This window comes from Triticum dicoccoides, chromosome 3B (genome assembly GCF_002162155.2).
Source record: "Triticum dicoccoides isolate Atlit2015 ecotype Zavitan chromosome 3B, WEW_v2.0, whole genome shotgun sequence".
NCBI classification, from domain to species: Eukaryota; Viridiplantae; Streptophyta; class Magnoliopsida; order Poales; family Poaceae; genus Triticum; species Triticum dicoccoides.
Genome location: NC_041385.1, coordinates 65,239,938 through 65,255,403, shown reverse-complemented (window position 1 = coordinate 65,255,403; position 15,466 = coordinate 65,239,938). Strand labels below are relative to the sequence as shown.

The 15,466-nt window shown below is 44.5% G+C and overlaps 1 protein-coding gene and 1 pseudogene across 2 annotated transcripts; both read right to left on the bottom strand.

The window, feature by feature from the left end:
• Positions 1–8,273: 8,273 nt before the first annotated feature.
• Positions 8,274–10,822, bottom strand: LOC119279294 (annotated as a pseudogene).
• On the bottom strand, positions 10,277–14,952 carry LOC119274739 (putative disease resistance protein RGA4). 2 transcript variants are annotated; one of them, XM_037555458.1, is made up of 4 exons: positions 14,705–14,952; positions 14,477–14,593; positions 10,803–13,956; positions 10,277–10,628 (listed from the first exon to the last, which is right to left on the bottom strand). In XM_037555458.1, exon 3 carries the CDS (start codon positions 13,877–13,879, stop codon positions 10,823–10,825), a length of 3,057 nt encoding a protein of 1,018 aa, XP_037411355.1. In that variant the 5' UTR covers positions 13,880–13,956; positions 14,477–14,593; positions 14,705–14,952; the 3' UTR covers positions 10,277–10,628; positions 10,803–10,822. The 2 variants fall into 2 exon arrangements, with proteins under 2 accessions (XP_037411355.1, XP_037411356.1); XM_037555459.1 differs by having other exon boundaries at positions 10,277–10,623.
• Between the last annotated feature and the right edge of the window lie 514 nt (positions 14,953–15,466).

The following is a 15,466-nucleotide window of genomic DNA, read 5'->3' as shown; positions in this document are numbered from 1 at the left end:
ACGTCACCGTTAGAGAGGTGGATGTTACCATGAAGGCACACCAACGCCACGAAGGCTCACCCTATTCTCCCTTTGAGACAACACCACAAAGGCGTTTCTCAACCACTAGTGGTAGACCTTGGGGTGGTCTCCAAACCCTCACAAACTTTTCCGGGGGTAATCACAAAGGTCGATTCCTCTCCGAAAGACTCCTACCGCCTAGGAGTCTCCAACCTCCAAGAGTAATAAGATCGATGGGGAAAAGCTCAAGACTTGCTCAAATCACGAATTCCTTGGGAGCAAAGAAGGGGGAGAAGTGGATCTATCACTTGATCGGACAATTTCTCTCCAAAGCTCTCAAATCCCTTGGGGATCTAAGATTTGGTGTGTAGGAATGAGAGAGAGAGAGTGAGAAGTGTTCTAAGGTTTGTTCAAAGTGAATGGTCAACCTCTCTCGTTGGGAAGAAAGGCTATATATATATATAGTGTGAGCTCAAATATGGCCGTTGTAGTGCATGTGAACGGGCAGGCCGGACATCCGGGCTAGGGGCCGGACATTCGGCCTGGCAAGCCACTTGGAGAACAGGGCAGAACAGAGTAGGAACCAGAGGAGCCGGACATCCGGGGGTCAAGCCCGGACATCCGGCGTAAAAGGAAAGCCCGAACATCCGGAAGATGGCCGGACATCCGGAGAGCCCACAAGCGTTTACAGAACCATATCAGTTTTTCGGGCAGTAAGGGGCCGAACATCTGGAATAGGGGCCAGACATCCGGCGAGATAGGAAGGCCCAGAAATCCGGTGAACACCCGGACATCCGGCGAAAAATAGACAACCTACTAGAAAGGGAAAAAGCAAGGGCCAGATATCCGGGGCATGAGCCGGACATCCGGGGGGCGGCCCGGACATCCGGCACGAGGCCCGGACATCCGGCACTCCCAGAGACAGAATGGTTCAAAGTCAAGAATGGATAAAAAGAACTATGGAAAGGAGTATTTTGACTAGAGCAAGTCTGTTACGAACCCAATCGATCCCCTCTTAATAGTGCGGGATACTATACTCAAGGAAACAAAATGAAACATCATTTTAACACTTCATCCTTGAGAGAACCCACTTCGTATGCTCTTGATCCACACACAATTTGACGAACCGGGGACCAACACCTGAGATTCACTTGACAACCATTGTTAGTCCCCTACATGTAGATTGTCATTAACATCAAAACATAGTGTAAGGGCATGATTGCACTTTCAGCCGGAACTGCAAATTTTCCAGGGGGTGAGGGTAGTCGCAATTGTAACCTTTCAAGGCCGGTCGCAACTGCAAGTTTTTCTAGGGTAGTCGCAATTGCAAGTTTTTTTTACGGCTGGAGCAACTGCAAGTTTCTCCAGGGTAGTCGCAATTGCAACTTTTGAAGGCCGGTCGCAACTGGAAGTTTCTTTAGGGTAGCCGCAACCGAATTTTTTTGAAGGGCGGTCGTAGCTGCAACTTTCTTCAAGGTAGTTGCAATTGCAACTTTTCAAGGCCTGTCGCATCTTCAAATTTCTCTAGGGTAGTCGCAATTGCATGTTTTTAAAGGGCGGTCGCAACTACAAGTTTCTCTACAGTAATTGCAATTCCAAGTTTTTAAAGGCCGATCACAACTGCAAGTTTCTTTAGGGTAGCCGCAATTGCAAGTTTTTTCAAGGGGGGTAGTAACTGCATGTTCTCTCCCTTTTCTTTTTTATTTTTTCCTTTCATTTTTGCATTTTGTTTTCTTTTCCATGTTCTTTTTATTAAAATAATGTTCACACTTTTCAAAAAATATTTTTTAAATTTCGATAAATGTTTTTCTTTTCGTAAATCATTCAAAGATTTAAAAACTATTCCTTCTTTAATTTTTTTTCATGCATTCAAAAAGTGTCTGTGAAGTAAAAAAAAACTCTGGCTTTTCGTACATTGTTCAGAAATTGAAAAAATAATTATTGTGTTCAAATGTTTTTCACTTGTTTTCATTTTGTTCGCAATTTCAAAAAATGTTAGGAAATTTCCAAAAAAATCCCGCTTTTTTTTCAAAATATTTTCGCAAATTCAAAAAATGTTCATGTTTTCAAATTTTGTTCGCAATTTCAAAAAACAAATTCGGACGATTTCAAAAGATGTTTGCAAGTTTAAAAAAGTAACAATTTGCAAGAAACGTTTTGAAAAAGTGCTAATTGTTTGATCTGTCACGGTATATAGTTATTTAACGTTTCGTGGTATTTAGTAAACACCAACGTCCATCAGTTGTAGTGGTTGATCGTGAGTTTGAGATCCCATGTGTCGGTTTTTTTGGGCAATTTTTTGTGACCCATGTGATACAGCGCCGCGTCTGTCAATGGTCCAGCTATTTTTTTAACACCAATGACTTGTGAACATGCTCAAAATCTCAAACAGGCTGTGCGGGAATTATTACAATTTGACAATCTCATACACGAAATCTTTAATTAAGAAGTATTCCTTCCGAAGATCACCCTCCCAAAATCGCAACAAGTGGCACGCGCAACTGGGAGTTTTTCCTTTTTCATAGATCAGTTAATTCAAAATGTCTTATCTCTTAAACTGTGTGTCCAAATCACGAAACATTTTCGCGGTTGGATTCTTTTTGTCGAGATTTTCAAAACTAGATCCCCATGTTGATAGATTTTGACGAACTTTTATTTTCACGAAAAAACCGGACGGAAAACCCACACTCGGGACATGTTTTTTTCCTTTCCGAAAGCCGTTTCCGAGAGACACGAATGCCGCGGAAACAAAATAATAATAAACAAACCATATTTTTTTCATTTTCGAGAGGCACGCCCATACCTCTCGTGCAAGGTAAAAAAGAAGACACATTTTCCCCCGTTTCCCAGAGGCATAGCCGTGCTTCTCGTGGAAGCAAATCAATGCCTCTCGCCAAAGCCAATTTCTTTTTCCATTTTCATGAGGCACGGCCATACTTCCCAATGCAATTATTTTTTGTCGAAAAGCTAAGAAAGACCGATGAAAAACCGAAAAGACTAAAAATCCCAGAAAAAATCATCTAAAAACCAAAAAACGCGTGCGAAAATATAAAATAAAAACAAAATTCAGACGAAGCGCCCAGAGCGTGACACGCGGCGACGGCTGAGTGGCGCACTCTTAGCCCAATCTAAGTGACCCTTGGGAAGGCTCCAGAACGAATGCTCCTCAATTAGTTGCTCTCCCCTGTACACGTCCACTATAACAGTAAACGGGCCTGGGACAACAATAAACAAGCTGGGACAACTAACACATGACTTCAGCTTACATCACATGAATGAGACCATAATATAACTCAGCTAGATGAGTTCTAGGCACCCCTATGTATTATCATCTCCATCAAAAAAATTGTCTTAAATTTGTCTAGATCTTCATGACCAGGTCATCCACAGGTTTGGCCATGCAAGTTATACATGCAAAATCTCAGGCCCATGTTCAGAAAGAAAATAATACGAAATCCATCACTTCCATTCCAAGAATAAAATCATGGCAAAACGAAATCCACAGGCTAAATTAGAAGAACGAAGACCCTCCATTTTGTACCAGACCAGAAAAAAAGCAAAAATAAAGGGATTAACAGGAGCGACTCCGCATCGCGTATAGGTGAGTTCCGTAGCCAGGCGAGATCGGTCGATCAAGGCTGCCGGTGTACGTGCGTGTAGTTAGCTACTACTCCCTTCGTCCCATAATACCGGCTTATTCCCGTTTTGTATTCCAAAGCACCAACCAACAATACACACGCGATGTTGGGGCGAGCAGCACAACAAGCCCAAAGAAGAGAAGAAAAAGAAACAAATGCCAACAACGGCAGCTTGACTAAGCGCGGAAGGCCCGCCACCGTTGCGTCCTCCAGAGACACTACACCACAGCCCGAGGTTTTGAGTGCCGTGTACCAAGCAGCACCTCCAAGAAGGTATGCAACGTCGACGACGCTGCTACCCGGACGAGTCCTAGGATTTCCCCTGGTACGCAGAGGGAAGTGGAGAATGGCTACCACCGACACCCTTCAAGAAGGAATGGTGGCACCCGCCGGTGTCACCGCATTGGAGCCGGACGAGCCGGCAAGGATTTCTCCCGCACGCCAAACACCACCACCCATCCGGAGCCTACCAACCAAACCACCGCCCAATGCGCCATCGCGGTTGCGCCGCAACCGACGCCGTCTCACTACGAGCACCAACACGAGGCCGAGAAGACCGGAGAGAAGCGCCATACGACGAGAGCAGCAGCACCAAGGCCGAGCGGGAGGGAACCACCTCCACCGCCGTCGTGCGAGAAGCCCGTGCCTCCGGCACCGTCGCGGTAGCCGACCGGACACGGTAGCGGGGCATACCAGGCCACCCCTGGCCCGGCCAGGCCCGAAACGGGCCTGCTAAGCCCCGCCAGCAGTGCTGCAGCAGGCTGGCGTCGACACCGCCAGCCCCCGTCGCGCAACGCCGCTCCCCCGCCTCCCGGGAATCACGCCGCCGGCCCGACCAAGACCAGATGGGCCCCGTAGGGACTAGATCTGGGCCGAGCTCCGCCGCCAAGATGTGCCGCAGCGCCACCCCGCCGCCAACGACGGCGCCGCCGTCAAGCCGCTCGCCCGCCCTGCGACGAGGCACCCCACCGCCAGCAAGACCGTCGCCGCCTAGGAGCACCCCCGGTGCAGCTCCGCCCTGCACCGGAGAGCCACCGGGAGGGGAAAGGCAGGAGGGCTGCCGCCACTAGCGACCCCGGGGCCAGGCCGGACACGGGCGCCAGTGACGGCGGCGGGGAGGAGGGGAAGAGGTGGGCTGGAGGGGGGAGAGACCGGGGCGCGGTCGGCCGCCCGCAGGGGCGGCGCGGTCGCGAGAGGGGGAGGACCAACCGGTGTAGAAATATAGAGGTTCTTCGTCCCATAATATAAGTCCGTTTTTGACACTAGTTTTAATTTCGCCGAGAGACACAAGTGCTTGATCGATTTAAGTGTCAATAACGCTCTTATTATGAGACAAAGAGAATAGTGCAAGCTAGCTTCACGTACTAGCCAGCCTGAAGAGAAATCGATCAAGCACTTGTGTCTCGGCGAAATCTAAGTCCCTGTACTACGTACCATATAGTCTAAGTACTGCTGGAAAGTACTCGGTCGGTTCAACGGCTATGTGTGTGCTCTCAACGGAAAGTATCATGTATGAGCGACGTACAAGGGACCTGGGGCAACAGCCAGAAAGTGCGACTTGGCCATGACAAGTGTTTTTAGGCCGTTAGGGGGACTCAGAAGGCCGTTTCCACTGCCTGCCGCCGCAAGGCTGTGCCGGCGGCGCTCCTGCTACACGTCCACACCATCTACGTGCTGCCCTTCTTCCCCGGCCATATTTTAACTGCCGGAGACCCCAAGGTGCAGCCATGGGCTACCCACTAATGATTTCTGCCAGTCAAGTTAGTCCCTAATTTTCTACTCCCTCCGTCTCATAATATAAGAACGTTTTTGTATCAAAAAGATTCTTATGTTATGAGACGGAGGGAGTCCATAAGAGGTGTTCTAATCTCGAGTTTAAGATCCTATTATGTTAATCCTAAAAGATTATTCCTAAGTCCTAACACAAGGGACCTGGGCCAACAGCCAAAAAGTGCAACTTGGCCGTGACAAGTGTTTGTAGCACTACAGCAGTGGACCGTGAGTCGCCATTTTTTATGCCCCAATTAGGTTACCAAAGTTGCATCAATAATAGATTGATGGGTACGTGATCCATATGCTCATGGGTTCTTACTAGAACTGATTTAGTTAAGCTAGTAACACTAGCATTAACGAAGAATCCTCGATTTCACTAATAACTAACTGCAGTGTGCATATATGTAGCTTTCACAACAACTAACACGATATCATCTACTCCCTCTGTCCCATAATATAAGAACGTTTTTGACACTAGTGTAGTGTCAAAAATGTTCTTATATTATGGGACGGAAGGAGTACGTTATTTGGTGCCCTAAGCTTTATCTAATTGTGATTGAGGTGTCCAACTATTGTGGCTCTTGAGTTGAGCAGCATCCGGCAGGCATTTGACATGTACTACGTGGTTATGTGGTTGCTGACTGGGAGCTCACAAAACCCACAAAGTAGAGGAAAATGATGAACTCGCATGCTATTACTTACCGACACAAAAGCTAGCTGCATACGTCGACTGGAACTCAGGTTCGTTGAATCTGGTCTATTAGTTAACTTTGGGCAGGAACACCTCCATGGGGAATAATTCTTGTCCACTTGTTTTCCTCGTGTATAAGGCTTCCGGCTTCCCAAATTTTGTCCTGGGAGAACTTGGGAAAGGAGCCATGGCTTTATAGCTTGTGATACTTGTCCTTCAAATGAAGGAAAATGTACACTTTCTTTAGAGTCACCTTGTTTTTCGTAAAGTAGAAAAAAATGCACACTTAATTTATATACACAAGCAAAACTTGCATACCAATTTCTCGATTGTAAGCTTACATATATCATAGAGAACACAAAAAATTACGCTTGTAAAATTGAGTTAATAGATCGTGTTCGGTCATAGAATAATAAAAAAAAAAATCAAGGAATCCGCAAGAGTAATGCCTTCTCATTTAGACGAAATAGAGGATTAATGTACAGAGGTGCCATGTTTTGCAAGCAGCGGCGAAGCTTTAGCAAGAATTAAGAGAGAGCTAAATGAGTCTTAGGAAGAGTTGAGGGGGCTAATTGAGGTTAATATGTCTTCGAAGGCAAGAGCCGCCATCTCAATGCATGTAAGACGGATCCCGTTGAAAAATTGAACGGTTAGGTTCCTTCCAAATGTTCTCGATCAGAAAGTCAGACAACAATGGTGAGGTTGGGTTTCTCTCTTTTTCCTTTTTGTGTAGAAAAAATAAGTGAGCCCCACGTGTCATAAACATCTAACTTAACGGAGTCAACTTTTTATGCCATGTCAGCCTTGGCGAGTAGGCCACGACTGTCATAATCCGGGTCAGATTTAATCAAAACGATCATCAATATTTTTTAAATACAGAAACCAAATTTGTGGTAGGCTTTGGCTGGCGGGAAGCAGCCCGTCAATGGATCAGCCATGGCAGGTGACTTAGTAATTGATTGCGAGTCTTCTTCCTTCTCGTTGCAGTTAATACTACCATTTAAACATATTGCCATTTGTTAATACATCTTCTTTTGACAACGCCGGGAGAAATCTTCTAGTATTGTTTTGTGTTGTATAACCAAAATGCCATCTTTTCTATATAGTGGCTATTGCCTAGAGGAGTATATAAATGACATTTTTCTATAATCTTGGTCAAATTTCACAAATTACATGACGCATCTAATGCTATTTAAACAATCTTGGTCAAACTTTGTGAAATTTGACCTGCAGACAAAGCTTACATGCAGAGTAAAAAGAAACAGAGAGATTATCATTCAATCCTTTTCTGTTTAGGGAAAATGAAAATCATTCAATCCATTTTATGAGTCCCTAGCTGATTTTTCAGATATATTTCTCACCATGTGCAACACATGGTGCATTAACATATTTGTGGATTTCCAGTCCTCAAAACCAACCCCACCAACTTGGTCTCTGATTTAATTCATTTTATTATGAGCAACAACCTGGACGAAAGCCATGTACGGATGAGAACGATTTGGGTGAATATGACAGAATAGCAGCCGAGTTTGGCTTGTCAGTAATCCTCTGTTTGACTATACATAGTGTAACAGTTTCTCCGTGGAGCTTGCAAAAAGGGAGCCAATTTTTTTAAACGATAGGGGTTTATTTGGATATTTAATGCAGTTCAAAAATGCTGCTCTCTGGTATAAAACTAAGACAAATAACCCCTGTCATTTTTCGAACATGTCTCAAGTTTTTTTTTAAAAACGGTTGATGCTGACAAAACCATAGTTTGATGGTTACTAACATAGAGAACTTCAAGAAGAAAATGGAAAACTTAATATACTATTAAGACAGCACATGGTTCTGTGTGGACTGGTTGGTGCTGACAAAATCATAGTTTGCTGATACTGTCTGGAACTGGGACCCTGCAATGGGATGCTCACCTCAATGACATGTCCATGCAACCAAACATTTTCAGTTTTACGATGTCTCCTATTTTACAAGCTTTAGCACTCTTCTTCTCATAGCAGAGTGCGTGAATCAGCACCTTCCTTAGATCTTCAGTTATGAGAAATCACAATCCTGCAACACTATACGCCAAATGTGATTATCTTTGGCAGCATTATACAATACAAGATTTATCCTTTCAAGATCCTCACCTTACAAGCCTGAATTACCAGGTATCGACAAGCTTGTGTCCTCAACTGTTGGGAAATCGACAAACATTCTTTGGCATGATTGTCCAATAGGTCAGTTTGAGAGGCAGAAACTGCTAAATCAGAAGGGTTGTGTTGTGTGGATAACAGGGTTAAGTGGTTCAGGTATTTACGAGCTGATCAAGCCATCATAGTCATACACTAAACTGTGGAGCCTCTATTATATTTGTAAGATCTCAACATATACTTCAGGGAAAAGCACACTAGCATGCACGCTAAGTCGCGAGCTGCACTCCAGAGGTCATCTGACCTACATTCTAGATGGTGACAATCTAAGGCATGGGTTAAACCGAGACCTCTGTTTCGAAGCAAAGGACCGTGCTGAAAATATACGCAGAGTAGGTATGTTTTGTCCGTTCAGAAAATCCCAGTATTGTGGTCGTTTTCTGCCTTGCAGTTATACCATTTCTAAATGTGTTCATGTCCAACTTTCCAGGAGAAGTAGCAAGCTGTTTGCAGATGCTGGTCTGATCTGCATTGCCAGCTTGATATCACCCTACAGAAGTGAACGCAGCGCTTGCCGTAAATTACTGCACAATTCTACATTCATTGAGGTATATTTTCACACACTGTATAGAATTCCTTCAAACCATCTGGTCAATCTTGTTATCAAGGTAACCGGCATAGAAAAGTGTATTTTCTGTAGGTGTTTTTGGATGTCCCACTTGAAGTTTGTGAAGCTAGGGATCCAAAAGGTTTGTACAAGCTTGCCCGCGCAGGAAAAATCAAAGGTAAAAGAACCAACTGACCACCATCTTTATTATGTTTTGCAAATCTTACTTTGTAAAATCATCCGCAGGGTTTACTGGAATTGATGATCCTTATGAACCACCTTGTGACTGCGAGGTTAGCACGCGCAAATATTTGGACACCCAAATGTTATCAAAAGCAACATAGTTGTATTATTACCAGCTACTCTGTAGGAGGTTCCTAGTTCAATAATGATGGGTATCCATTTCACTGAGTGAGCCCTTTAACTGCTCCTTGCAGATAGTGATACAGTGCAAAGCTGGTGACTGCGCCACGCCTAAATCGATGGCTGATCAAGTTGTGTCATACCTCGAAGCAAATGAGTTCTTACAGGATTAGAGACGTATGCTATGGACAAAAAAACATTCTGAAATTGGATCGCCGAGGGATGTGAAATGTGAGGTACTAGTGTTTATGTCTAGAAAGAGTGATGATAGTATGGGAACATATTGACATAAAGATCGAATCTGTACATTATTATAATATATTGAAGTGTTCTGACGCAACAAGAATAACTCATGTGGCGGCGCCCGGTGCCAGAGGAGTTAGGGCAGGAGGATGTGGTGGTAAACACAGTGCAAACTGGGGTGCTTTGTACCAAGAGGGGCAAACACGTTTCACACCTCCTCAATCATGAATCACATTGCACTAATCAAGTTCAGAAAAGATAGCACCCTACTGAAGAGCATTGCATTGCATTGCATTGCACTATTTTAATTGCTGTGGCAAGATGGCGTGGTAGCAGTTTCTGCAGTCTCCTTGGATCTTCTTTCAGCTCCGTTGCAGGGAACAGAGATCGGCCTTCATACTTTAACGCTTCACCCACAGATAGTTGCTTGAATATGCAGTTGAGCACCTCTTCCGTAGTCCCCTTCGCCAATCGCCAAGTTCCAGAGCTCCGACGCAGGCTACCTCCCAGAGCTCAGCAACAACGACCTTCGCCGCATTGTGCACATCATCGCCGTGTTCAGTCTGCATCTGTGTCACTTTGGCATCCTCATCATCCACCACTTCCTGCAATCACCAATATATTTATAAATACCTACGTACTCCCTCCGTCCCATAATATAAGAGCGTAATGTCAAAAACGCTCTTATATTTGGTCATGATTTCCAGTAGAAAAATCTCTCTGACAATGTAGTTTGGGGATACAAGACAACACAGGGTTTGGCCATACAGGTCACGCAGGCAAAGCCTCAGGCCCAAGTTCAGAAAGACAAATAAAACTCCATCACTTCCACTGAAAGAATGAAACCATCAGTTATAATGAAATTAAAAGAATGAAATCGTTGTTCAGTACAGCAAAGCCTTCCAGCCGACAGTTCAGGAATAAATAAGTGAAACAATATCACACAGGCAGGAGGTTCAGTACAGCAAAGCCCTCTGGCCCAAATTCAGAAAATAAACACAACGAAATTCGATACAGTATTCCCAGGGAACATTGCCAAAGGAAGACACTATAATTTCTTTCTTCACCAGCTCGTTACACATCCATCATCATGACACTTGCCCATCTTCGACATTGGCAGGCTTCCTCAACTTAGTACATCTGGTGCTTTGCCCGTCGAAGCGAGCCACACCATCAGTCCTACGCTGCCATCAAAACAGACCAAAATAATAAGTATATCTATAACAATTGACAAGTATATCTATAACAATACGAATTATGGTTCAGAGAATCAAAGACACAAAACAAAATGTCTAACCAGTATATATGCAGTGTTCCAACTTCCAACTCAAAAAGAAGTATATATGCGGTGTTCATACCTTGTGCCAGTGGTTGCCATCTAACTGGTAGACCATGTGTAGGCATCCAGATCTTCACCATGAAGTCGCTGGTGCTGCTCTTGAAGCCCAGGCACCCAGTTTGAAGAGATCTCTTGTTGCATATCCTCGCCCAGCCCCAGCTGCTGCAAACTGTCCAACCCCTTTACATGGCTTAAGTTCAGACAGCCATGTAATTGCAGGCCTGTCACTTGAGGGAGGTTGGAGATCCTCTCCAGGCCATCGCACTTCTCAATACGAAGGAGCTCAGTGAGGTGTGGGAAGTCCTCCAATGCCTTCAAGTTGTTTAGTCCAAATAACTTGAGCTCCTTCAAGCTTGTGGTATCCTCTCCAAGTTGTCGCGGGAAAGCCCTCAGCTTAGGGCAACCTACTACGTGCAAGCTCTCCAAACGGGATAATAGTTGCAACCGTGTAGATTGGGATGCTTTACAAATGTCAGCAGCTCCATCCTCCCCCCGTTCAACACCAGAAACATCTTGCTCAAGAAAAGACCACTCCTCCCAGTTGCACATATTTAAGAGAAATAGCCATTCAAGTTTAGGGAAAGCAACAAACTCATTGCATATGGGAGCACCCTTCCCGCAGCCAACAAATTCAGGTCCGACCTTGGTAACTGCATCTGCTCCGTCAATTCTCAAAAATTTCAAGTTGGGTAGCTGCCCAATCGGTGGAAGATCCACACATGAGTGTAAATGCACTAAGGACAAGTGAATCACTGAATACAAACAGGTGGTTTCAAACCAAGTGGGATACCGCCGACCAAAGAATCGTGAAATAAATAGGGCTTCCAGGTTGCATGGAGGTATTAGCAGCTCAAAGACCTTCTCAGAATTGCTAACAACTTCTTCTGAATATGATCCCAATCCACATGGACTCCACGATAGTACTAGTTCTTTTAGATGTGCTTTGTTCATCAACAATGTATTTGTACTACCATGAGCCGCTCTTTCCAATTTAACCAGAATAAGACGCCTTATCTGCAACATAGAAGACAACTCTTCCAACTTCCATCCATCCTGTACATTAGCATTTTCACTTTCATCAGCAACACAAAATCCTCGTAATTCGGTGAGGCACTTCAGTTTTCCTATCCCTCTTGGAACCTGATATATGTGTGTGTCAAGAAGATAAAGACATCTTAAATTGCACAACAGGGTCAATGCTGAAGGAAGACTCTGCAGATCAACACACCCTGTCAAGCTCAGTACTTGAAGGTTTTGTAGCAAGCCAATGGATTCCGGAAGACAAGATATGCCAGTATAATCTAGATTAAGTAGGCGTAGATGTATCAGTTTTCCTATATGGTATGGAATGCTTTGTGCAAGTGAGTAATTCAGTACCAAAACACGAAGAAGCAGAAATCTCTTGAAAAATGTATCATCAATTCTCCGTGGACCATTCACAGTTCGGAAAGTCCTCACCGTAACTTCAAACTTATCCATCCTAGGTAGCACTAGTTTATCCTTCTTGGTGACAGCAGTAATACGTCGCAGTGTCAACATATTTCTACCCCTTAATGTTTCAACATCCCCAATAAAGCATTCTTCTTTTGATATATTTAGAGCAAGTTGTCTCAAGAGGTCATGCATTCTGCATTCAACCTGGCCAAACAATTCATTACATGGCTGGAGGAGATTCCGATGGATTAGCTCGTAGTAGTACTCTTCTGCTATGTCTTCTAGTAGTTGGCCTTGCTGCTCCTCAATGAAGCCTTCAGCAATCCATAACCAAGTAACTTGATCACGCCGAATGATAGAATCTTCACCATACAAAGCACAATAAAGGAAACACTGTTTCAGACGATGCGACAACTCATCATAGCTTAGATACAGAGCTCCTTCTATTTCATCAGAGAGGATGCTCCGGGAGCCAGCATATTTCCCCAAAAACCGTTTCCAATCATTCTCTGTTAGATCTCTGCTTGCCAAAGCACTAGCGGTAACCTTTATTGCAAGAGGGAGGTGACCACATTTACGAACAATCTCAATCCCTATGTTTCTTAAATTCTGCACTTCTTTCTCTTCCTCAATGTTCATGCTCTTCCAAAGTAGCTCCCATCCCACCTCTATTGACATGAGATCAACTCGATGGGTATGCTCTACACCTATTCTCCTTGTAATTTGATCATCTCGTGTGGTTACCAATATTACTCTGGATGTTGTTTCATGTAATACAGGCCTTAATAGATACATCCATACATTGGAATGCCAGACATCATCTAGAACCAGAAAGAAACTCTTCCCTTCAATTGTTTCTGCAAGCTTCCTTTGGAGCTCTGCTATGGTTTCACCTTGCTCATGATGCACACCAATATTCCGGAGAACCTCTTTCAGAAGAGTTACTTCATTGTAGTCTCGCGAAACACAAATCCATGCTTGTAGATTGAAGCTTCCTTTTATTTTTTGGTCATTGTATATTTTCTGAGCTAGTGTTGTCTTTCCAACTCCACCCCTTCCAACAATACCGAGCTTATAAGACTTGTATTCCTTGTGTGCAAGCACCAAGTCCACCAACTTCCTGCTGGAATGTATGATCTCCTTTCCCACAAGGTTGGGCTCAACAAGGTTGGAACTTCTTATCAGTCTGGATGTTGGACCATTTCCAGGAGGCTGTGTACTATTGTTGAATGTGAAGAATATCTTGTCATTTGCAATGTTCTCAATCTTTTTGTTGAGGCTTCTAATCCGAACAGCAACATCACGACGTGATCCAATGTTACAAAAGCAAGAGGAAACTGAGAGGCCTTTACATGCAGCCGATTTGCTTGATGATGATGAAGGATCATCAGGCAGTAGCTTGCTTCCTTTACACCTAGCCACGTCCAGGATTTCATCAACATCATATATAATATCTCTCAGTTGGCCGAGCCAATTGTTTACTGCTAGCTCTTTTGTCCTCCTTTTCTCAGCATCATATATGCAACATTGTATTAGTTCTACTCGTCGCAGGACTTCTCTGAGATCGTCTTCCACCCCAAGGATTAGTATGGCCTCATCTGTAATGATATTTTGCAACTTACTGGCACATGATCCAAGCAAAGATTCAAGTATGGCTGCCATTGATCAGACAAACTCGCCAAGGGAGATCCACCAAAACCACCACAGTGACTTGTTCTGAGAATGGCAGAAATTGGAAGCTGAAAATGAATGCTTTCAAAAATTAGACAAGGCTCTATACACTAGAAGCTACTTAGTTACTATTTATATTAGAATATATTTTTGTTTTGCATGATGAAAGCTATGTATGCAACATACATACAGATTCAGCACCTTGAGTAGTGCCATCTGCCATGTATCGAGGACTAAGTTCCAGAGCTGCCACTGAGTCTTTTAGTTTAATCTTTGTGCTTGCAAATTTACATGTGTTTCAGTTTTCCATGCAAAATATATTTATTGGTTTGTCTTGCCCAGATAAGGGCACCATCCAATGGCAGCTGCATAGCAGTCTGCAGTCTACATATCAATCCGAACCAAAGAAAATGTTGCATCAAGTATATGCGGAGTAAAAAGGACAGGATGGAGTATATTCTATCTGTTACAACACCTAGATTAATCATCTTCTTTGATGAATATATAGCTCCAGTGCTAGCCTGGAAATCTTGATAACTAGTTTATTCGATTGGAGTAATGAAAGTGAAGTCAATTGCAAGTCTTTACCTTACAAACCACTCTTCAATCAATAGTGATCATAATAAATCTTGAAGCAGTTTGCTATGATGATCAGTCGATCTCATAGAAGTCAATTACCACCAGAAAACCATGCTGCTGCTACACCTGTAGTATATAGATAATGGTACAAGATTATGGGCCAACTAGTGAACACAAGGAGTACCTCCCACCGTGTTACAGATCAAGAAGTTCAGAACACAGAGATCAAATATATACCTCAACACGGCACGGGCCAGTAAGTCCGCAGGATCACTTCAACCAATGGTGACCAGTGGACCAACGGGGAAGGAACGATGAACATGAGCGGATCAAGAGAAACTTTTCCTCTGCGTGTGGAGAAGAGGAAGAACAAAGCGAACAATATCTTCAGGAAATTGGTGAAAAGCACACTGGAGGAGGCGAACTCAGCGGGGAATTACTTTGGTCTGAAGCAAGAATTAGTCGCATAAGGCAGGCTTTGGTGCTGGCTGGAAGAGAAAGAGGTGAAGATGGCTAATGATGCTTATCTTAATCTTAATTTGTTTACTTGGACATGGAACCCACTAATTATTCTTTCCTTCCCACCCACCATTGCAGCAAAAGGCAAAAGCAAAAGCACTCAAGGTGGCTCACCTTTTCTTTCTTGATGAGTGAGCCTGATGCCTTACCTGAGCCAGTAGCAGCATATATGTACTGGAAGACCGGGTATGGGAAATAACTTCGGTGGTTGATGAGATGGGCGATTCGGGCGACTCCGCTGGCGCCTCCGCGGGCTCCTCCGCCGTCTCCGCCGCTGCGCCGCCGGCGTCCCTCACCGCCCCCTCCCTGCCGGCCTCTCCGGCCGCGGCCCAGCCGCCGCCCCCCGCGCCGGTCGCCCCGGTGGCTCCCTTCCGGTGGGCGGACTGCGCAGACGACGCGCCGTTCCCCCCTTCCCCTTCTCCCCCGGCTCCCTCCACCCCCCACTCCTCCCGCCGGTCCGCCTTGCCCCGCCGGCTGGCT

Coding starts and splice junctions, on each gene's coding strand:
- LOC119274739 (XM_037555458.1), bottom strand. CDS start 13,879: ATGGCAGCCATACTTGAATCTTTGCTTGGATCATGTGCCAGTAAGTTG.